The following is a 23102-nucleotide window of genomic DNA, read 5'->3' as shown; positions in this document are numbered from 1 at the left end:
GTCAGAGTACTTCTAAATGGCTCTCAATTCTATGACTTTTAATGAATACATCCAAGTAGCGGTGTTGCCGATAAGTATGCATTGGAATTTTGGCCACTTATAGTTTTTGGCTCAAAGACAAATATTTGATTTCTCTCTGTCTAAAGCTATGATGTGTGTGCATATATATAAATATATGTGGCTTTGTCATGGTGTTGTTTTGTAAATGCGTACATGCACTTAGCCTTCAGATATCCAAATGGCATGTCATCTTAATTTCCCACGATATCATCTCTTAACATGTTTGTCCTCATGGTTGCTTAGGAGGAAACTGTGGTGATATTGGTATTACAAGGTGGGCTGCTGGAATGAGCTGTGTATAAATGTGCTTTTTTGTGGTCAGAATAAGGAAGCCTCATGTAATACAAAAGATGAGTCAATGGCAACAGATTTAAGTGTAAACAGGCTGCAGAGCTGCTCTCGCTATTTTACCTTAGTAGATCTGAGATAGAGCTGTTCAGTTTGGTTTTGTTTGTCCGTTTGTCTGTTTACTTTTTGTTTTTTAAATAAATATATCCTTTTAATCCAACTTGGTGATAAAAGTGCTAAATGTGTTTGTTTGTATGTGTCTTATATATGTGCAGTACTTGACCTAAAGTTGTGATCATTCAACATTTCATTTTAAATTAGTACATTTCTGTCATCTTTTGAAATCATCAGTATTGTTTCACATTGCAACATGTCACCAGTATGTGTGTGTGTGTGTAAAAGTTTTATGTCAAGCCTGAATGATATTAACAGTAATTACATTTTGCCATTATGTGAGGAATGTAATCCACTGCTGATTTATCATGAACCTTATAGTTTTGAATTTTTCTCCCCATGCTTTCTTCACATACTTTCATTGCATATTTTGGATTTGATCTATTAAAAGAGTTTGGGTACTAGGAATTTACACTGGGCTAAACTAGTTATTGACATGCATTTGTAATGCTATGCAATATTCTGTAGTACAATACCGAATCCCTCAAGAAAAGGTACACTGTGTTGTTCAGACGTATGTGGGCATATATTTATCCAACATATATTTTTAGATGTGTGGTATTAATAATTATTTACTGTAGGAATAACTTCTACTCCTCTGGGAAGGCTATATACTGATATTGGATGATAATTCCCGGATAACAAATGGCATTCATTTCCAATATATTAAATTAAGCTCCAACATTTCAGATAACACAGTTCCACCAACCCACAGCCCAAAGCTGGGTAATTTATACACCTCTATTCAATTCCAGGAATTGTGACAATAAGCTCATGTGCAGCAGCTATTTCATTTATCTTAAGGTCCAAAATGGGTGCCTCTTAAGAAAACGCAAATAAAGATACAATAGATAGATACATAAATAGATAGATGTTTAAATCTATTTTAAAAGTGTGAATAATTAGAGTTTAAAATTTTAATTAGCTCATGCTCATATGTAAACCAAAAGAATGTCTTGCTTTAACTGAATCATACATTTAGTAATAGACAGAAGAGTGGACAAATAAAGCTTCATCAGCATGTATTTATTCCGCTCAGTAATTCAGAAATGTTATTTTCCACTTGCTGCATGTTTGTTGTAGAAGTACATCTCAAAGACCTGGACCAGTTCCCATACAGAGCAGCATAGACAGGCCATTTTGGAACACAGTTCTCTTTATTTCCTCTAGATTTATGTTTGATGATTTGTGTGTGGGGGTTTTATAACAAGTACCAAGAAAGCAAAGCTCAAACATATAACAGGTTATTGAGGCAAAATGAACAGGCAAGGCAGGAAGCACATGGCATAGATGCCAAATAGTGATCAGTTATAATAGTGACTCATGAATAGTGACTCATTGACATCATTTACACTAACTCATTTATTAGCCACAGTGGCCACATAATGCCAGTTCTCATGACAAATGTTCTCCTCGTACATGAATTAGAATCAGTCCAAAGCACCATGATTGAGTTACTAACTGAAGTAAATAAAAGTTCAGGTTCCTGTGGTCTCCACTGTGTTACAGCACAAACTCTTCAGCCAAATAAAAGCCATGCACGTGCACACACTATATGAGTTTGCACTGTTTATGTTTTAAAAAGATTACATGTTTAAAGCAAGTGTGTGATTTGTTCTTCCAAAAGTGTTGAAAATGTAATCTTTGACAACTCTATCAATCAATTCTGTAAGATAACCCATATTGCCATTTATTAAAATGAGACAAGACATATTCAAGCATTGTACATCTTCATTTTCAATGCTTAGTTGAATTTTGCTGTCTTAATTAATACATTAATCTGCTCTGTGTGGTGTAGCTGTCACCTGCACACTTGGCACTCCTGGACAGTACTTGGAAGTTATTTATGACAGACATTTATGAGTTTCCCTGCTGCCACAGGAAATAGCTGAAGGCAAAAAAGACACACCTGAGTGACTCAAGAGAGGCATTGTATTTGAAATGGCAGCTGCAAGTCTGCATCATAACACGACTGCTTACTATGGGAACAAGTCTTTTAGATGATGTTACTACTGTGCAGCCAGAAGATTTGAGCAGACAGTGGATGTAAATGACTGTTTTGTGAATTGTTTACTCCCTTTCTAGTAGTTCACTCTCCTCCTATGCCTCTTGCTTAATCAGGAGAGGGTGATAGAACATCTGAAGGAGCAAAGGGAGAGAGAGGAGCGAGAGAAGCAGGAAGAAGTGGAGACATATAAGAAGGAGAATAAGGAGATGAAGGACAAAATTGCCTCCCTACAGACACAACTCTTGGACAGAGAGGTCAGTGTCAACAGTGTCTACGTAATACACTGCCCATGTAGTACATTCATTGATTCATATATTCATTATCTGTAATCGCTTATCCAGTTCAGGGTCACGGTGGGTTCAGAGCCTACCCGAAATAGCAGGAATAGACTCATAAGGTGGCACCAGTCCTTCACAGGGCAACACACACACTCACACACATTCACTCACACACTCACTCCTGCGGACAGCCTCCTGAGTAGCCTTTCCACCTACCAATGTGTGTTTAGAGAATGTGGAAGGAAACCGGAGCCCCCGGAGGTAACTCTTGTGGACAAGGGGAGAACACACCAAACTCCTCCCAGACAGTCACCCAGAGCAGGATTTGAACACACAACCTCCAGGTCCTTGGAGCTGTGTGACTGTGAAACTACTGCACAGGAACAAGCCACCATACCACCCCCATGTTTTCCAATGTAATAATATTTCACAGTATTGTGACAATGTTATTCTCTAAGTGTTTTTTTGGATCAGCTCTATTGAACAGCTTCATGTTAAACCAAAAAAAAAATTATAAATTAAAATATGTGTGGGAAAACACATGCTGGTAGGTGGATTGGCTACACAAATGTGTCCATAGGTGAGTGTGTGAGTGTCATGGAAACCAGTGAAACCAGTTGGTCAGTTGTACTCCACACATTATTTTGCTGTCTTAAAACAGTTCCTTGAATCAGAGTCATTCATGATGTTCAGACCTATGCTTGTTCCTGTGCAGCTGAGATGAATAAAGACAGATGTGACTTGCTGCACAGTGTTGTTTAAAACCAATAACAATTGTAACAGTTGTCATGACTTGTGTTGTAATTCCCAACTAATTCCTCGGATACCACAAATGTATTTTTCGATAATTATTATCCAAGAGCAGACACATTGATACTTGTTGGTGCTTCACTTCAATATATGCACTTGCACACATACACTCACAATCTTCAGTGCAGATTTTCCCAAGCACAAATAACATAGACGCAGGTTGTAATTATTTTTATAGAACTAAAAAAAATTAGAAGAATTTATAATTTTATAACTGCACTACAACTTTTGTAATACACTCAATGTAACATATACTTATAATGTTAACATCAACAGTAAAAACTAAATCCCATACCCTCGCAACCCTACCTGTGCACACAGGCTCCTGAATAGAATGCATGCGCTTTGTTCTTAGAGAGGGAGAGAGAAGGCTAGAGAAAGAAAGAGGTGTAATTTATAGATCCGTCCTTCTGTCCTCATCCCCCTTTTGCCAGAGCAGACTCCTCACTGTTCCAGGGAACATGCCGGGGCAATCTTTCAAAGAGGCAAAATTTACGAGAATGTTTTCTTTTATATGCACCAGAGCGAACACATATCATTCCAGGAAAATTATATCTTATTGCACTTTGACTCTGCGCCACATATACAGTTGTGAGGAACTTCCCATTGGCTCCTTTTCCCGTGCTAATCAAAAGCACATAAACAACCTCTAAGTTTTAAAGCTCTAATTACAGAAACAACAGTCTTCAAATGTTGTGCAACATAAGAGTGTGAATATAATCACTTTGTTTATATAGTGCGCAGGTCTAGATTACTTGAATAAAGGTGTAAAGAAATAAGGATTCTAAGATTCCAGTGCAATTAGAGGAGCATATCTTGCCTAAGCTAGGTATCACAAGACCAAGGTGACTGAACTGAACAGCCAAAGTACTTCAGTTCTATGCATATATAAGACTCAAATATATGTTTCCTCAACCTTTGGTCCACCTCCAGCCCTCCTCAATACAGTTTTCTTTATATTGTGTTCTCCCTCAATGCTAACCTGCTGCAGCTCCAAGCCGCAAACCAACGCCATCTGTGGAACACTAATAGAATTCTCTGAAAGGGTTGCATGCTTTTTAGATCCTACTCTCACCCCTCATTTTCCTCCTGTTTCTCTGGGAGCACTATTATGAAGAGCAGATCTACATTATTTGTAGCAGGATTTCCTCATTAGTACTTCAGCTAACTAACATATTCTCTTGAATAGGCTCCTCCCACATGGTATTCGGCTAGTACCTTTAATGGAGCGTCTTACGCTGTGGCCTTTGCCCTCCATGTTGAATGAGCCTCCTCTACCTCCCTCTGTTCTTCACTTTCTGATCTGTCCTACCTTGCCCTTCCTTCCTCCTCACAGTCTTCTTTACTGGAACTGAAAGATCAGGTGTCGTCTCTGGCCTCTTCAGGCCTGCAGAAGGACTCAAGGCTGCGAGCTCTGGAGAGCAGTGTGGAGCAGCGAGTGGAAGAATGTAGCAGGCTGGAGAGCCAGCTGCAGAAGGTGGGTAAAGCCACCACACTCTGGGCTGTCGGATGCCTCCGATGGTGGGCAACGATAGCAGTGCTGTGCAAATAAACACAGAGGGGCTGTTTTGGAATCACAAACAAAGCCTTCCTGATGATTATCACAGGAACATGAAGCCATGTGGCACACAGGGGCTGTCACAGAGCCTACGGGTGTGGAAATAATGGGAGAAAGGATTGTAAGAATGTGTATTAATGAGTCTGTTACTTAAGACATTGCATTTCAGACTTTTTCACTTAAAAAGTTAGTTAAACCAGATATTCCACTGAAATCATTTTACATCCAAACTGAGTACCTTTTTAGTTTTTACTGGAAGCGTAGCTATCATGTAATAGAAGGAATCAAGGAAAAGCGAGGAATAAAGGAAAGCAAAAGTATTAGACTATTGTATTTTATATGCAATCCTGTCCGTGTATTTATATGTAATTTTTAAAGTGCTTGATTATATTGGGATTCATAAGAATTTATAAAACTCTTTGAAAGCTTCTGATTTGATTTTCAATTGTTAATTTGGGTCATCTTTGAATCATCTACCATAAAGGACCGTAAGTTTACTACTGTAAAATATCTTATTGTTTACAGCTGTGTTGCTTCAGGCTGTTTTAATTTAGTATTCAAATCTTATTTTAAGAAGAATATTAATTCAATTTTAATGCAATTGTTTTGTTGTTTTGAAAACACTGATTCCAAAATTGTATGCTGAAGTAATCCTTGACTTAAGGAGTCATGTTATAGAAGCTGTGGAAACTAAGTTTGCCCATTTGGTTTATAAGCATTATTTGTCTATCTGTTTGTGAGTTGTGTTACCTTAGCACTGTACTTCAGCACAGAGCTATGGTGAGATTTTAACATACACCCACGCAGTACTTAATCTGTGTATATACTTTGTAATGTGTATCCGTCTGTGGTTCTGGTGGGGGGAAGTTGCTGTTAGGATGAGTCTTCTTAGGTTTACATGCGTCATAAAAAGCTCAAGCAAGTCTGGAAAATACTTGAGTGTGTTTGTTATACAGTAATGCTGCGGGACTGTAACATCACAAATTATCTCTCTGTAAATTAAACCACATGCACATCCACACACCAAGACTACCTACTTCAATCCCCTCTTGATGTTGCGTCTTACAATTAAATCCTCTCTGAACATTTTGTTCAAGAGAGTCACCGTCTAGCCTTGTATGTTGAAATTTCCTTGGTATATAAATCACTTTATGTGTAATGGCTAATATAAATAATGCATGGGCTGAATTAGTTATAGCTAGCTTACTGTTGATGTATTCTCAGGGATTTTAGTTTTTTTGTGAGGATAAATTTGAATTTGCTTGGCCTCTTTTTACCCTTTTCTTTAAGGCCATATGCCCCATCCCCAATATTCAGATAAGCTCAAAATGCCCCCACCACCCTCCCCCCACAGTATACCTAGGCGAACATTAAAAAAAAATAAACTCAGTAGTCTTGACTGTGCCCAATTATGAAACAATCAGAAGTCTGCTCACTGAGTAGCCAATCAGGGTGCAATAGATTAAGTGTGTTAAGGGAGACATTCTTTTCCAAGCGGCATTGTGTTGGGAAACATTTCTAAAGATGCCCCTTAGGTTCCTTAACATTATGAAGCTGCTTTTCATAATCCTTTGATTTTTACCCCATGAATTTTCTGTTCCACCTTAAAGGGTATAGGTGCCAGAATGTAACTGATGCACCTGTAATTATTTCCCAAATTCTTGTTTGAATCTTCCCATTCATGAGCCTGAATTATACACTTCAAATAAAAACAGACCAGGTCTTCATATCTTTTTGTTCATCTTAAGTGGGACCTTTTCTGTTATTTCCCATCTTTATGTTCTAAATATTGGGTACAGCCATTACTTCTGGCACCTGCCCCATTTAAAGTGCAATGGGAAAATTTGAACAAATAGCAGAGGAATAAGAAGTTGAGGACCTTCATAATGTCAGGGAACATGAGGCAGATATTTAGAGCCGCTTTCTTACACAATGTGGTTGCATTTTCTTACAAAATGTGGTTGCATTGAAACCTTGTTTTTATGTACATTCTGAAAATGCCAACTATAAGATGTTAAGTTTTATCCCAACAGTGATAATGTTATACTAGACAGGATTAAAATGAATTACAACGAAGCCTTTTATCTTTTACCTTATTCAACAAAAATAAATTTCATATAATGTACTTTGTAAAGGCAATAAATATTTTGTAGGTTTCCCCAGATTTTCCCAGACCAATGAAACTCAAATACTTGTCCTCAGATAGCTTTTTCTCTCTCACTCTTTCTCCCTGTCTTCTTCTCACCACATCATCGTTTCTGTTACTCTCCCTCCTTTCTCTCTACTCCTTAGGTAAACATTTATCGCCAAAAATCACACACACACACACACACACATGCACAGAACAGTCTACTGGAATATCATCCTCTTAGGAAAAGACTGTAAATGCCTAAAGATAAGTCCAATCAATCACCCACTATTATGAAGACAGGAACAGGCCTGAGATCTGGCAATAACACTGGACACACACATGCACACTCTGAAGAAAAAGGTGTCTAATGACCTTTAACCTGCCATCTGCTACATGTATCTTCTAACATTCTTTTTCTTCTCATTTTTATTTGTATTATGTCATCTATCATTCATTCACTCATTGTCTGTAACTGCTTATCCAGTTCAGGGTCGCGGTGGGTCTGGAGCCTACCCAGAATCATTGGGCGCAAGGCAGGAACACACCCTGGAGGGGGTGTCAGTCCTTCACAGTGCGATACACATGCACATTCACTCCCACACCCCGCCTACCAACGTGTGTTTTAGGACTGTAGGAGGAAACCCACGCGGACACAGGGAGAACACACCAAACTCCTCACAGACAGTTACATGGACATGAACCCACAACCTCCAGGTCCCTGGAGCTGTGTGACTGCGATGGTTATTATACTGATACACTTTGTTTTGAGCATTTCACTTACCATGTAAAAACTACAGCAGCATTTTTTTTACACTTTATCTAGTGGGACAAAATTCTGCATGTGCATTAGAATATAAAAGCACATTAGAAAGGAATTTATGTTGGACTGTGAAGAAGGACATTGCAGAGTACACTTCCATTCTTGTTCATCATCAAATATTTAAATTAAAGATTTGCTCTGATTTGCATATAATCAGACAGACTTCAGACAAAGTCAAAGATGACAAAGTCAGAATAAAATAATTATTTTTGGTTTAATTGTTCCATATCTAAAAGGAACAACATTGATTGCTGAGTGGTGGATATTCATCACACTGTCTAATAACTACTTGACTTTTGAACTTTGTTTATTGTAGTGGTGGTTTCTAAATTATTTGATGTTTGTGATTTATAGTCATAAGTTTACAGTGTTTCTTGGAGTAGACTTGTAAACTTCATTTTACAGTGGTCATAGTAATAGTTTTAGTGTAATAACGCTTTGTTTTGACTGCTCCACCTGGGAGGGTCCCAGCTCTTCAGTCTTTAATGTCTTAACGTTTTTTTTGTTTTGTTTTTTTTTTCCCTTCATTCAAATAAAAACATTCATCTGCCAGTGTTTAGATAAAGCACATTCAGCTGTCACAACAACACAAGCAATCAGTAGGACATGTTTAGCGGTAAAAGAATGATAATTCTAGGGTCCGCGTCTATCTCCAGGTTATTTTTCTCTTAGGTAAAACAGGAATATGTTACTTTAACAATGTATGCCTTTTACTGTGCCTCCTGAGTAAAAGACAGTGGGAGAAAAGATAGGAGATGTTTGGTGGTCTAGTAAAAGTGTTGCCAAATGGGAGAGCAGTTTAATTTCATAATGAATTAGGGGAACAGCAGAGGAAGAAAAAAAAATCATATGAAAGACAAGCTCTAGGGAGATGTTCTTGGGAAAGAAAACCACATGAAAGCTGAGCTGCAAGAACAGACACACTTTTTATATGTAGCTGAGTTCCCGACAGAAGCCATCCATTTAAATTACATACTTGCTCCCCCCATAACAAGGACATACAACTTCTTGAGTTTTATGTTTATATACATGTTTTTTTTCCTATTTCAGTATATTTTACTGGTTTGCTGGAGCATTTAAACCTTCGTGTAAAATCAGGTTATGCTTAACTGATAATTACTGAAGCATAAACCTATTTGTTTTGAAAGAAATTGAGTAAAATGTGTCGGTTTAAATATTATTGTTCTATTTGGCTACATTTTTGCCAATTCTAATAAAGCCCTGAGAACGTAATATAAACAGATTTTAATACTGGAATAATATATTGGTCAGGTCTCGAAATACTACTTTTAGAAATAGAACTTGCATTGATTCCTGCCATGTAAAAGCATGTCTTTTTTTAATCACAGTTATTTGGGATGCATTGAGACCACTGAGTTTAGATTTAGTAACTCATGTGGAGTTATTTTTTTTAGTTCAGTGTTGAACCTAATTCATGCCATGGGTTATGGGTTATTTATTTATTTACTTACTTACTTTGTTACTTACTATTATCAACAGTGCCATTGTTATTTATTAGCACCCCTCTTATTGTTTACTACATGCATGAATTTTAAATTCAGACAATGCTGTTTTATTTTGCTCTTCACTACCACATCTCTCTCTTTTTTTTCCCTGTTTCTTTCTCAATCTAGACCCCTCTGCAAGGGAAGTCAGCGGTAGGCAGTGTCTGTGTGTGTTTATATATATGTTATTGTCCATGTGGAGATGTACATTTGTGTTTACTCATTAACACAGCAATTCATCCAACCCCTGATTAGCCCATACTTAGTATGCAAATGTGTGCAATATTACATTGAATATGTAAAGAAAATCTACTTTATTTTCTCTTTCTTTGTATTTTGGAATGGAAAAACTCATGTTATCCACGTGTGTATATTTTTTGTGTTTCTAGTCTTCGCTTGTCTGTGATGAGTTTTATAAAGGCTTTTTTCTTTCAGCACAATATTTGCACTCAAATTCCTCTTTAACTTAATTTTGATTAAAAAAAATAAGCCTTCCAGTCAACAAAAGTGAAAGAACAGATTATTTTTCTCTGCTGAGGTGATGTAAACTTTCTCCTGGAAGAGAAAAGCCTGGGCAATGAAATGGTGTTTATTTTGTGCTGTGATGTCTGTCACTGTTGTTTTTCCCATGTCCATGTACATCACTTGAAGCATAGTATTCAGAGAACAGTTTAAAAACAATGACATACAAATCACACTTGCATAACCATTATGTTACAATATTGTAGGTTCTCTGGAAATTTATTTTGCTTTTTATTTATAGTTGTTTGGATTAATTTTTGGTGGGTGTGTATGTGTGTGTCTCTTGGAAGGCCCTGGAAGCTGAAGAAGCAGTTCGGAGGAACCCGGAGCTGTCAGAGCATTTAAGAGTCCTGGAAAAAGAAGTGGCCTTCTATAAAGATGAGTCAGGGAAGTTCAAGGCAGAAGTGGACAGGCTACTGGCTATTCTCAGAGATGTGGAATCAGAGCACACAGAAAAGGACAAGAAAATCTCTGACCAGGAGAGGTAACAAATAACTACTATTCACACCTATGAAATAGAAATATTACTCCAAAAAGTTTTAAACTCATTTAGTTTTATTATAGATTGAATGGTTTTCTAATGTGGTATCCTGTGTTCATTTAGAAGACAAAAAGACTAGTAATTCATAAGTTAATTTACATAGTCATTAATTTGTGGAATTTGAATACAGTGCACAAATTTCAGGCCATTGTGCAATTTTGATAGTTTAATAATCTCCTTGGGGAAATTGATTCTCAACATTTAACCTGGGAAGCAGTCGGGGGTTAGGTGGCGTGCTCAGCCGTGGATGTTGGGGGAGCACAGCTCTCTCACTCCCCCCTCACCCATTTTTGTTGTCGGAAATGGTGATCTTTTGGTCTGAAGTCAGCCTTAAGGCCAAGGCTGCCCCCAGCAACTTCTACATGTTAAACATTGACAAAGAGAGAGATATTATTTTATGAAAAAGTCTCAGGCAGATTGGAGCATCACCAGAATAAATTATAATTCTAATTTTAAGATATATCGTGCATGTCATATATATTTACCTCAGTATGGAGTCATGAATTACCATGGTTTCTTCCTTATGGTAATCCAATAGCCCCTCCGAAGGTAAAAATGGACGAGAATGTATAACCAAATAATTACTTTAGTGTGTTCTGCATCAAAAGTTTTTTATTCTTATCTAATTAGAGGGACCTTTTGTGTTTTAAGTGTTCCGCTAACAATTTTTTTTTAATACGTATTGACTGTAAATGAGGTAGATTACTGTGCCATTCTTATTCTCAGTTTGGTGGTGCAGTTATGTGCACTCGGCTGTTGTTCTCTGTGTGTTTTGGAGTGCACTTGTCCATATGCTTACATGTGTCTGTGCTTGTGCATTTGCTAGATGTGTGTGAACTTGCAAGGCGTGTGCATGCATTTCCCATAGTGTTGTGAATGATGCTAGCTTTTATAGAGTTTGTCATGCAGCCAGTGCAGAAGCAGCAGGAAGCACTCCACTACTCAACTCTTCTACTCCTGCTGAAAGAAAGAAAGAAAAAGAGCAAAAAAACACATATCTGCCCTTCCTCTCTCATTACTGGCGAGCAAGTGCACAATTACCCAGTGATTTACAGATTGGCTGGGTGGTTGTGTTAGGACAGCACACACAGACACTCACTCAGACTCTGGCATGCTCACAAACACAGTCTCCCTCACACACACACACACAGAGGCACTCGATGATTTAGTGGCTGGGTATACTGAGATTAGAGCCTTTGGTGCCAGACATGCATAGGGTTGTGATTTCTCTGTACAATTCACTATGTGGGGGGTCCTGAAAAGTGCTAATATGCTGATGTCAGGTATGTTTAATGGTGTGTGCTCGTGTATGTGTGCATGTATACATACTGATCAATCACTGGATTAGGAACACCTACCTTGTATCTGTGCTCACTGTCCATTTTTTCAGCTCCACTGACCATATAGGAGAGTTTTGTAGTTCTACAATTACAGACTGTAGTCCATATGTTTCTTTGCATACTTTCTTGTTCCTATTTTACCATGTCTCAGCACTGCAGTGACAATGATATGGTGATGGTGCATTTGTATGTGTTGTGCTGGTAAGAATGGATCAGACACAGCTGTGCTGCTAGAGTTTTTAAAGCCCTCAGTGTCACTGATGGACTTAGAATAGTCCGCCAACCAAAAATATCCAGCCTACAGCATCCTGTGTCCACTGATAAACGACTATAGGATGACCAAGCTAAACTGTGCAACAACAGGTGAACTACTGTCTCTGATTTTACATCTACAAGGTGGACCAATGAGATAAGTGTGTCTAACACAATGGACAATGAGTGGACACTGTTTAAAAACTCCAGCTGCATTGCACACGTGTCTGATCCACGTGAACCAGCGCAACACACGTTAACACACCACCACCACATCAGTGTCTTGCAGTGCTGAGAATGATCCAACATCCAATCACACCTGCTCTGTGATGGTCCTGACCATTGAAAGGCAGGGAGTTAGAAAGTATGCAGAGAAAATGATGGTGCTCCTGTATGGTCAGTGGAGCTGATAAAATGGACAATGAGTGTAGATACAAGGTAGTTGTTCCTAACCCAGTGATAAGTCACTGAATTCACTAAGCATTAAAAATGTATACTGCTCATGTAATTATGTATCAGAACGTTACATAAATAAATAAATAAATAAATAAATAGGCCTTTAAAAGACCTAAACATACAGTATGAAGCAGAATTGCATTTAATGTTTTTCATTCAGTCTCTAACTGAAAAACAACTTTTAAAGCATGCTGTTATATCAATGAATTTACCAAACACTTCAGAAAGAATATAAAGTTTACATTATATATTTTTAAACTAATAATAATTTTAATCAAGTAATTGTGACAGTCCTGTATGGGCATATTTATGATGTTTGAGTTTGTTTAGGTGTGTATTTTATTTATTTATTTTTGAGGTTTGGGGTTATTTTCTTGATTTTTAATGTCATTATCTCTGTGTTTTATTTGACATCTATTCCACTGCATCTAAACTGCCCTCCTAGATCTGCCTCCTGTTTCCCCTTACCCAACTGCAGACCTCCTTCTGCTCAGCCACTCCCCCTTTCTGCATCCCCTAAACCTTGGGGTGGCTTTATGTGGGATATCTTTGGAAAGTGAGTGGTCCTCTGGCATGTCTTTCATCTATACAGATGGATATGAATTAGCATGTGGCTATGTGGACACTTAAAATGTCTGCTTTTAATCAGTGTTTGAGCTATTGTATCTGACAAAAGCATGGATAATGGTGTCCCTGATTACATTAGCCAGGTTTTCAGTCACTTCTCTAAAGATTTATTTTTCACAAATGTTCACAGAATGTGTACACAGATTTTGCTGGAGAAGATGAATTGTCCATTAAAATATAACAAATGTATGAAAATCTAAGCAGTCTAAACTGAGGATTAAGTATTTTTGCCTGTTATCTTTGATGGCAACTAAATAAAAGCATTTAGCAAGCTGAATATAGTCTTTAAAGTTTTAAATCTCAGAGTACTATTACATGGTACTGTAACAAAAATAGTATATATATCTAAATAAATTTAGAATTTTTGGTAGTTTTGTTAGGGCCACGCGAGTCTTAGCCCAGTGTTTCATTACTAGCACTAGAAAAGCTGGCTAATGAAAATGTCCAATTCCTTATTTATTCCTTGTATTCTTATTTTATTTTATTTTTGCTGCATGGAGCACAGAATTGCTAGTTAATTTAAGATGTGGATGCTTGATACTGAACACATGTTCTCTCCAACTGGAGAATGTTTAGTAAAGCACATTTAAGGCAGAAATTTGGCACTGACAGGTGCATGGCCTGATGTTCGGCAGTGTTTTTCTTCCTTCCTTCTTAATCCTGAGCGCAAGTTCCGCTTTGTTTTTTTCTGCAAAATGGGACTTTTATGATTTCGTTTCCCTTTTTGAAATTTATTTCATATCTTGGGTACATACAGAGGAGAGACAATCTCTTAGAAAGCAGATAGCATTTCATCGTATTTCTGAGTCATTGTAATTGTTGGATATGTTAAAGTTACAAATTAGATTAATACAGATTGCAGGTAGCCCCGCTCCAATTGACTATCTGTCAGGCGTTTGGTGTGTTCTCCCCGTGTCTGAATGGGTTTCCTCTGGCTTCCTTCAGGTTTCCTCACACAGGCCATAAACAAATGTTGGTAGGTGGATTGGCAACCCAAAGGGTCCATAGATGTGAGGGAATGTGTGTGTGTGTGTGTGTGTGTGTCACCCTGCAATGGACTGGCGCCCCCTCCAGGGTGTGTTCCTGTCTTCTGCCAAATGATTCAGGGTAGGCCCCAGACTCTCTGCAACCATGAATTGGATAAGCTGTTTTTAAACAATTATCTCAGGCACTGATATAATTCCAGCATAATTTTGCATTTGAAGTAAATGGTAATTAATTATGTATCTTATGCAATTATGAGCTTAGGTTATTGCATCTAAATAAATAAAAAAAATAATGAAAGGTAATTTAAAACAAATGTATAGCAAAATTAGGATAACAGATTTCTGAAGATTCAAATGGAGTCAAGTCCAGATCTTGCAAAGAGTGGAACTTCCTGTGAAAGCAGAGGACATGCTCAGCTGCATAGAGGTGGATGTTTGTTGTACTCTAGGGGTGCTGAAACTCCGCTTGTCTACATCTTTCAGTCTCTCCTTTCTTTTCCACCTCCTGTTGTTTTCTTCTTCTTCTCTCACTCTCTGTTGCACCATTTATCAAATCTAGAGGAGGTCATACTCTGGCCACTCTGTCTGTGTTTATTTGATTGTGTCTGAGTTCAAGTGGGTGTGCATGCATGCGTATATTTTTGCATTTGCGTGTGTTGGAATGTATGTGAGTGTATTGCAGATATTGGCCTATGTACTATGTACATAAGGCCAGTGCTATGTACAGACTGTTGTTGAATTCCTACTTCAAATATTTTGCTTTAATGTAAACCTAATGTGCATCTTAAGAAAGTATTACTCTTTGGACATGCAGATTTTTAAATTTTTTAAATGAGATGCATGCCATAGCCCGAACCTGCTGTATAATATATTCCACCTGCTGCTTGTTGTTCTTCTCTTCTTCTAAACTTTTCAATGACTGGGTCCAGTTTAACTTCAAGGTTAGTAGTGTCATGTTTGCTGTCTAGTTCTGTTCCACAGAATTCCTAATCAATTGCCCTTTTTCAATATTTTGTCCTGTTTTTTTTTTTCTCTAAAAACCTCCCAATTAACAACCTGCATCAAAGGGTAGTACTGTAGCAAGAAATGTTTATAAAGAAATGAGATTTTATTCTGCTGAACTTCATTAACCACTATCTGCACCTACTTTGACTATATCATTTGGAAATTTATGATCCATTCAGTGATTTATCTGCAGCCTAAAAACTTTATTTGGTCTTGTAAATTGCTAATTACAATGTTTACATGATATTAAAAAATAAATAAATAAAAAATGATATAGTGACTACAGGGCGGCACGGTGGTGCAGCAGGTAGTGTCGCAGTCACACAGCTCCAGGAGCTTGGAGGTTGTGGGTTCGATTCCCGCTCCGGGTGACTGTCTGTGAGGAGTTGGTGTGTCCAGGGTGTATTCCCGCCTTGCGCCCAATGATTCCAGGTAGGCTCTGGACCCACCGTGACCCTGAACTGGATTAGTGGTTACAGAGAATGAATGAATGAATGATAGTGACTACATACACTCACCGGCCAATTTATTAGAGACCTCTTTACATCTACAATATTTCTTCATTAATAAACTTTAGTGAACATATAAATGCACTTTATATAGGAGGTTCAGTAGAAAATGACTGTTGTCTGTCTGATTATCTGCATATATTGTTAGCTCCTTTTTACCATGCTCTTAACTGGTCAGGAACCCAAAAGCCACCACCACAGAAGAAATATTATTTTGGAAGTGGATCATTCTCAACACTGCATTGACCCTGCTGTGGTGTTGGTGATGTGTTAGTGTGTTTCACTGATACAGGTAGATCAGACAAAGCAGTGCTGCTGAAATGTTTAAACCCCTGGATTTTACAGCTGGACTGAGAATAAACCACCAACCAAAAATATCCATCCAACAGCATTTTGTTTACATCCTCCTTAGTCCAATGATAAAGGAGAACCAACACAAACTGTGCAGCAAAGCATGAATATATTAGGTATTGTGTATTAGGATTACAATGTGCTTTTCATTGTACAATATACAGTTCCCTGCTGTGGCATGGTTAATTATCCATCCATCCATTCATCCATCCATATTTTATACTTTATGTTTGAATTAAAGTATCTAATGTCAGGAATGATGCTCATGGCACACAATAAAATAGTTTGTTTATTGAGTTAGCGGGCAATTTGTACATAGAAGTTTTCTGTGATGCCAGTATTACAAAAGCTAATATTGCCCCATGATAAACAGTCTTGAGATTTTCTCAAAGACTCCTTAACCCTCTATAAATCATTATCATAATGTGTGCCTGTTCAATTAAAAAATTTTAAACAGAATGATAACTCTCTTTAGGGAAAAATTATAATCTTTCTTTCTGCAGTCTGGGCACGAGTAAAGATGGATGCCTTTTTAATTTGCCTGTTTGCATTGGCCTTCCCTAAGAGTGGATAATAATGAGTATTGATAATCAGAGTGACAGACTGCCTGCCACTGGAAGACACTGGTGGACACGTACTGCTCCTTTTGAACACTGTACCATCTCTCAAGTTGATGATCAGGTAGCTTCTTTATAGCCAAGTATAATATTGTAATATAAGGTTCAAAGCATGTGAACAATGTGGTTGTCTGTCACTATCTGAATAGACACATCTGTTAACTTGTATATTGTCTACGTTTTAAGTAGCAGTAATGCAGTTTCAGACATTAGTAGAGGGTGTGTACAAAAGTGTGTGTGTGTGTGTGTGTGTATGTTTGTGTGTGTTTGGTTGTACCACAGGGAGATGAATAGCAGGGATGTTCACAAAGTTGTTGGCTTTGGCTAGGGGTGTTTGGCTGCAGAATTCTCTTCTTGGCTGTTGGTCTAGTTTGCCTTCAAATGTGTTTCCCTCTTTAGTCAAGTCAATGTTCTCTAGAAATACATACACACACACACACACACACACACACAGAAAAAAACATTTTCTTGTGGTTAAACAGATCACAGCAGGCCACTGATAGGGGCATATAATGCCTCCTCTTTCATAACATTTATTTTATGATAAACTCAGTTCTTCAGTGCAAACACTCCCAGCATTCCTCTGTCTCTTACATCCATCATGAAAAATGTCTTATCATCAATGTTTTATCAGTCTTCTGTTAGAGCAAACTGATTAGCAAACCTAGCAAAACCAAAATTACTTCCCATCCCAGAGTCTTGATTAATTTGTTTATGTAATAAGGCTAATAATCAGTCATAAGGTTAAGGCTTCTGTTTTTTCAAAGTCCATGTCATAATTTTCCAAATGAAAGAGAAAGCTTAGTGTGGACTGCTTGTGTTGGATAGTTGGTGTGGTTTTGTGCCCAGTTGGTGGATGTTCTTTACGGGAAATTTAAGAGTGACCTCCACACCTCACACTTTACCAGACTCATGGCAGAAGATTATTCTAACAGTGACAGAAAGGTGAAAGACGGTAATTAAATAATAGGACAAGTTAAAATTAATAGGTACATGATCTACTTCTGTGTTATTTGCACTAATATGGAGAAAAAATGGTCATGTGCTGTTGGTTGATTGTTGTTAATAATCCATGTTGAATGTAGTATACTTTATTTAAGGTATGCATTCTAAAGCCCACTATGCTTTATATTCAAATATTTTAATTTCTGTATTCAAGAATATTTCGTTCTCAGTGACTTAGATATTAGATAAAAACGTTAGATCTGGTAGAGTGTTGTATATAAATTATTAAGGTCATTGCAGCAGTGCCAATTCCAGGTGGCACAGGGAGATCAGAACGAGTTAGGGGGTCCCATGGGAAATCAGAATATTGAATCAGAATTAAATACACTGTAGAAAACAGGTGTTGCATAAACTTTGAGAATGGCCATAACATGGAAGATTTCTTCCGGTCCTCCTTTCTTTCCTGGAGTAGCATTTGAAGTTCTCATATTTGAACATGACATTTGTGTGTCTGTTTGGATAAGTGCCTTAACATATCTTTTGAAGTAGAATGAAGGATAAGTGAACATTTGAGAGAAAATTGCTGTTTTGCAGTTTGATCCAAAAGTATTGATTTAAAGTTAGAATTAAGTAAAAATGATTTCTTTTTGAATAAAGACAAACACATTCATTCCAAATGTTATGACACTGTGCAAAATATGTGCATTATTCATGCATTATTCATTTTCAGGAGATAATTCTGTGGAGAGCAAATATGTAATTGAATAGAGAGTGGGAATATCAAAGGAAACTATGTGACAAAATAGAGTTTCAGAAAAGAGAACACACTTGGCCTTTCATCTCTGGGTGGATAGGATGACCCCTCTGCCCCATCACAGACAAAAACACAGGGCTAGCTAGTCATCATAGGCATCCTCTGGCTGACATGACTGATATGGACAGTTGGTGTTCTCCTCCACTGCACTGCACTCCACAGATTTCCAGTGGCATTATGTGAGTGGCAGTTAGAAAAGAAGTATTGGCAGGCCCTACATGTCTTGGAAGATGGATATGTTTCCAGTCTGAATATTTCACCACCTCAAAACTCAATTTCAAACCACACACACACACACACACACACACAAAGATGATTAAAATTCAAATTCATTAATTAAACATTTAATTCATCAAGTTAATTTATCAAATGTCTTATAAATATAAACAAATTAGATACAGGTAGTCTCATGCAGGTAGCGTTGTTGTCACAAAATTCTAGGGTTTGTGCATTTGAACCCCACCTTGAACCTCCTCCTGTCTGCGAGGGTTTCCTCCCACAGTCCAAAATCACATGTCCATAGGTGGATTGTCTATTTATCGAGTTGATGAAATGTCATATAAATATCATTTAAATATAAACAATTCTGGTAATAATAATTCAAGTATACAAATTTTAGACTCATATACTTATGTCAGTGATTTAGCTCCAAAGCAAAGACACATTCACTGCTGGGATAAATACTTTTTTATAATGGCTGCCTTATAAGCAACGTAAGAAACACACACACACACATAAACACACAGAGGTAGCGAGAGAGAGACGTGTTAATGCAAAAACCTGACATTCCTTAATACTTTGAAATATGTACACGTTTTTTGCTGACACATTTTGAAATGATAGTACTGCTAAAATGATCTTTTGGAAGCAGCTGTCTTACAACATGAGCCCAATACAAACAGCAATAGGTCTATTTAATGAGCACTGTGGATTTGAACGTGTTTTGCTAAGTCTGAATAATGACTCATCATGTTTCCTTAATTGTGGCTCCTGTTCAGGTGCTGTGATCTCTCTCACATCAGGGAGATATTAAATGATAAAGATTCTATCTTATGTCTTTGAAGTCTACACCAAAACATAATTGTGGATTTGTCGTAAAGGCTCCCGTTGCATGTGCTCACACATGCACACTTTTCTCTCTTACATAATATGGATCTCATTCATTTAAATAAAGCGTTCCTGAACTGAGCGAGTGCTGTGTGCTGTGACTGATAGCATCCCCAGATGCAGGTATGCCAAGAAACATAAAATTAAATCAAAAAGATGCTCAGAGGGAAAATGTGCTTGGCACAGACACAGATGTAATAATAGTCAATCTGAGTTTTATTTTTTATTTTTTTACCTTATTTCAGAGTCCTGATTCATACAATATTTATACTTTTATCTTAAAATGATTGTACATAAATTGTAAATGTTAGTAAAGATTTATGTAAAATGTGAATTTTATTTAAATATGAACTCATTTATATTTTGTTTTAAACTGTATACTGAAAACTCAGGAAAATGGCATATTCATCACCCCCACCCCCAACTTTGGGAACCACTGCTGTAGAGTGTGCATACATATGTATAATTGATCTGGGGTGTTCCAAATTTTACACATGTCTGTAGGTTTCAAGTTCTCAAAGATCTCGTCTTGAAGCAATGTAAACAGTCTTGTTGACTGAAACACATAAATAAAGCAGCTGCTGGTTGGAAGATTGTTTATAGCTTCTTGACATTTCATTAACCAAAAATTGCTTTCATGTCAGACTTCTCTTGTAACTTGTAAGATGGTTTAGGACTAGACATGTCCTTACATATACATAAATATTTTATTTGTAGATATCGGTATATTTGAGTATCTTTAGTTTTTATACTTTTACTACTACACTAATTTATTTAGGAATAAAGACAATACATTTTTACCCAGTAACAATTTAGTTGTAAGTTTTACTTTTTAATTTTATTATTATGTTTTAGAATTGAGAGCAGACTACCGTATTTTACAAGTAGTTCATTAATGTGTTAAAATATCCCTGCACACCTATTACTTAACAAGTCTTAAAGAGGCTAAACTTTTGCTTAATGAGGTTCATGTTAGGGCTACAGTTAGCTGTGTCTGTAGTGTCAATTAGTTACATTTATCAACACGTCTATAGAAAGTCCTAATAAGTACAGTGGAACAAACGTGTGTGTGTGTGTGTGTGTGTGTGTGTATTTGGGATGACCAGGACGTCCATTCTGTACATGTTGCTGCAAACAGCATAGCTAAGTAGACAATAGTGTGTGTATGTTTGAGTGGCTTGACTGTCTCATTTTGAACATGTATGGTGCAGCATGAAGAGACAAATTCTCATTTCTGTTCACCACAGACTGTATCAGAAAATTCAATTTACAAAACTCTAAAAATGAGCGGTTAAAAAGTGTAATAAAAGGGAAAGGTGATGTACCACAGTGGCAAAAGTCTCTTTCCCACATTGTGTTGCAATATTTGTTAAAAACAGTTAAAATGTGTTAAGATACACTTCCCTCAACTTGTAAATGCTAAGTAAACATTAATAAATTCCAATGAGCATATAGGTAGTTTGCTGTCACAAAATTCCAGGGTTTGTTCACTCGGGTCACCGTCCCTGTGAAGTTTGGCGTGGTCTCCCCTTGTCTGTGTGAGTTTCATCCTGGTGCCCTGGTTTCCTCCCATAGTCCAAAAACACATGTGGGTAGGTGGATTGTTGATTCAAAAGTGTCCATATATCTGAGCATGTAATGCCCTGTGATGGACTGGCACCCCGTCTAGTGTGTGCTCATGCCTTATACCCAACGACTCCACATAGGGTCTGGACCTACTGTGACTGATACATGATGGTTTTAGACTGAAAACAGCATACTAAAACAAAATCATTCCAATCAGATTCAGTCAGAATTCTGTTTTATATGTAGGTACATGTCTATAAAGTCTTGAAATGTTTATATTGCGTCCTTTTCCACTGTTTTGCAGGCAAGCAAAGGAGCAGAGACCAGTAGGTGCAAAACCCACCCTAATGGGAGAAATGAGACCCACAGATGGCCCTCCACAGGTGAGATCAGAAGCCATCTTTTTGTTCCACTCTAACACACACACACAGTCTTTATTGTTCTGTGCTGTAATTTTTTACTGTGTTTGATTAAATATAAAAAAAGACACACAGAGAGAGAGAGAGAGAGAGAAAGAGAGAGACTGTGTGTGTGTAAGCGTGTCTGTGAATGTGTTTCTTACTGAACACATATGGTGGATATTTCATAGCCCTTTCAGATCATTTTTGTTGGCACAATCTAAGTGGAAAAGACAACGATTTAGTCAGTCAGAAATCAACTCCATACCATCCACAACCAGAGCATAACAATCACCCCACTGGGAATAGAGAGGAAAAAGAGAACTACAGATCATTCTTAGCTCCACATCAAGGAATCGATTGGAATCATTAAATCTCATTGAAAAATGAAAATTCATAACAGTACGAAGACACTGGTTGTAATGTCTAATCAACCACTTAATAGGCTTCAGCAGCACAGCTGATTGAATTTACTGAAGCAATGATTTATCCAAATTAATTGCTGAGTAATACTAATTACTAGTGCAAAAAATGAAAATACTTTAAATCAGCATTGACTGTGTTATTTATAATTTAATGTTACTTGAATTAAAGTGAGTATAGAAATATATGTGTTTAGATTTTAGACATTATTTTCTCTGGTGCTTGAAATGTTTGATTAGTTCTACATAATTTATAATACATAGGCACATTTCTCAGTTTATATCTCAGGGCCTACTTGAGTGCCATTTCTCAGCAGAAAATTTGTTTTCACTGTACGCATGGGGTGGTGCAAGTGCCTCATTTCTCCTGTAGCTCTAATTTCCACATGAATAATCTTTGCTAAAATAAGGGTGCTTTTATCTCTTAACACATCAGGAACCTGCCTGAGTCAAACACAAACAAAAGCAAACTGAGCTGTATGTGTGTATATGTGTCTTTGCCTCACTTACATTCACAATTACACAGAATACACACTGCACACACCCACAGTGCAGAGTGTAGCTTTATGTGAGAGAAATAGCATCATCTGCTGATCCTCTTGTGTGTGTTGCTTCTTCTTACACACACATACCTCGAGCAGTCAGTCTAAGCCTTCAAAAGTAGGTTGATTCCTACTTTCAAATTACATGTGCAGTATAGTTCTCCTGCAATTATTTTCCATGTGCCTTGTACATAATATACTATATGACAATATTGATCAATGCTCCTTGGTAGCAGGCAATCGAACAATATTAAAATGTTTATTAAGTAATATTTTCAAAGTACATGTGCAGCCCAATTCTATGTTAAATCAGTAACTGGTACAGGACGTATATGATCTACGCCCAAGACTTTTTTCAACATTTCAAATGAAAAACAAATCCTCTCTTCATTTCAGCCCTCATAACAACAAAGGCAGCTTGGGAAATGCCTCTCTGTTTAGGTTTCAACCTCTGCCTATTTTTTCTTGAT

At 37.3% G+C, this 23102-nt stretch overlaps 1 protein-coding gene across 2 annotated transcripts in view; it reads left to right on the top strand.

Moving 5' to 3' along the window:
- LOC136665649 (ERC protein 2) overlaps positions 1–23102 on the top strand; it is a 259064-nt gene that overhangs the window by 95190 nt on the left and 140772 nt on the right. For both annotated transcript variants that reach the window (XM_066643294.1, XM_066643293.1), the window contains 5 exons: positions 2644–2784; positions 4955–5095; positions 9762–9785; positions 10445–10638; positions 21575–21653. In XM_066643294.1, coding sequence (XP_066499391.1) covers positions 2644–2784; positions 4955–5095; positions 9762–9785; positions 10445–10638; positions 21575–21653 — 579 coding nt within the window. The remainder of the gene's footprint in view (positions 1–2643; positions 2785–4954; positions 5096–9761; positions 9786–10444; positions 10639–21574; positions 21654–23102) is intronic.

Source organism: Hoplias malabaricus, chromosome 14 (assembly GCF_029633855.1).
Source record: "Hoplias malabaricus isolate fHopMal1 chromosome 14, fHopMal1.hap1, whole genome shotgun sequence".
In the NCBI taxonomy this organism is placed as follows: Eukaryota; Metazoa; Chordata; class Actinopteri; order Characiformes; family Erythrinidae; genus Hoplias; species Hoplias malabaricus.
Note: the sequence above shows the minus strand (reverse complement) of the source record. Positions and strands in the feature narration are given on the sequence as shown.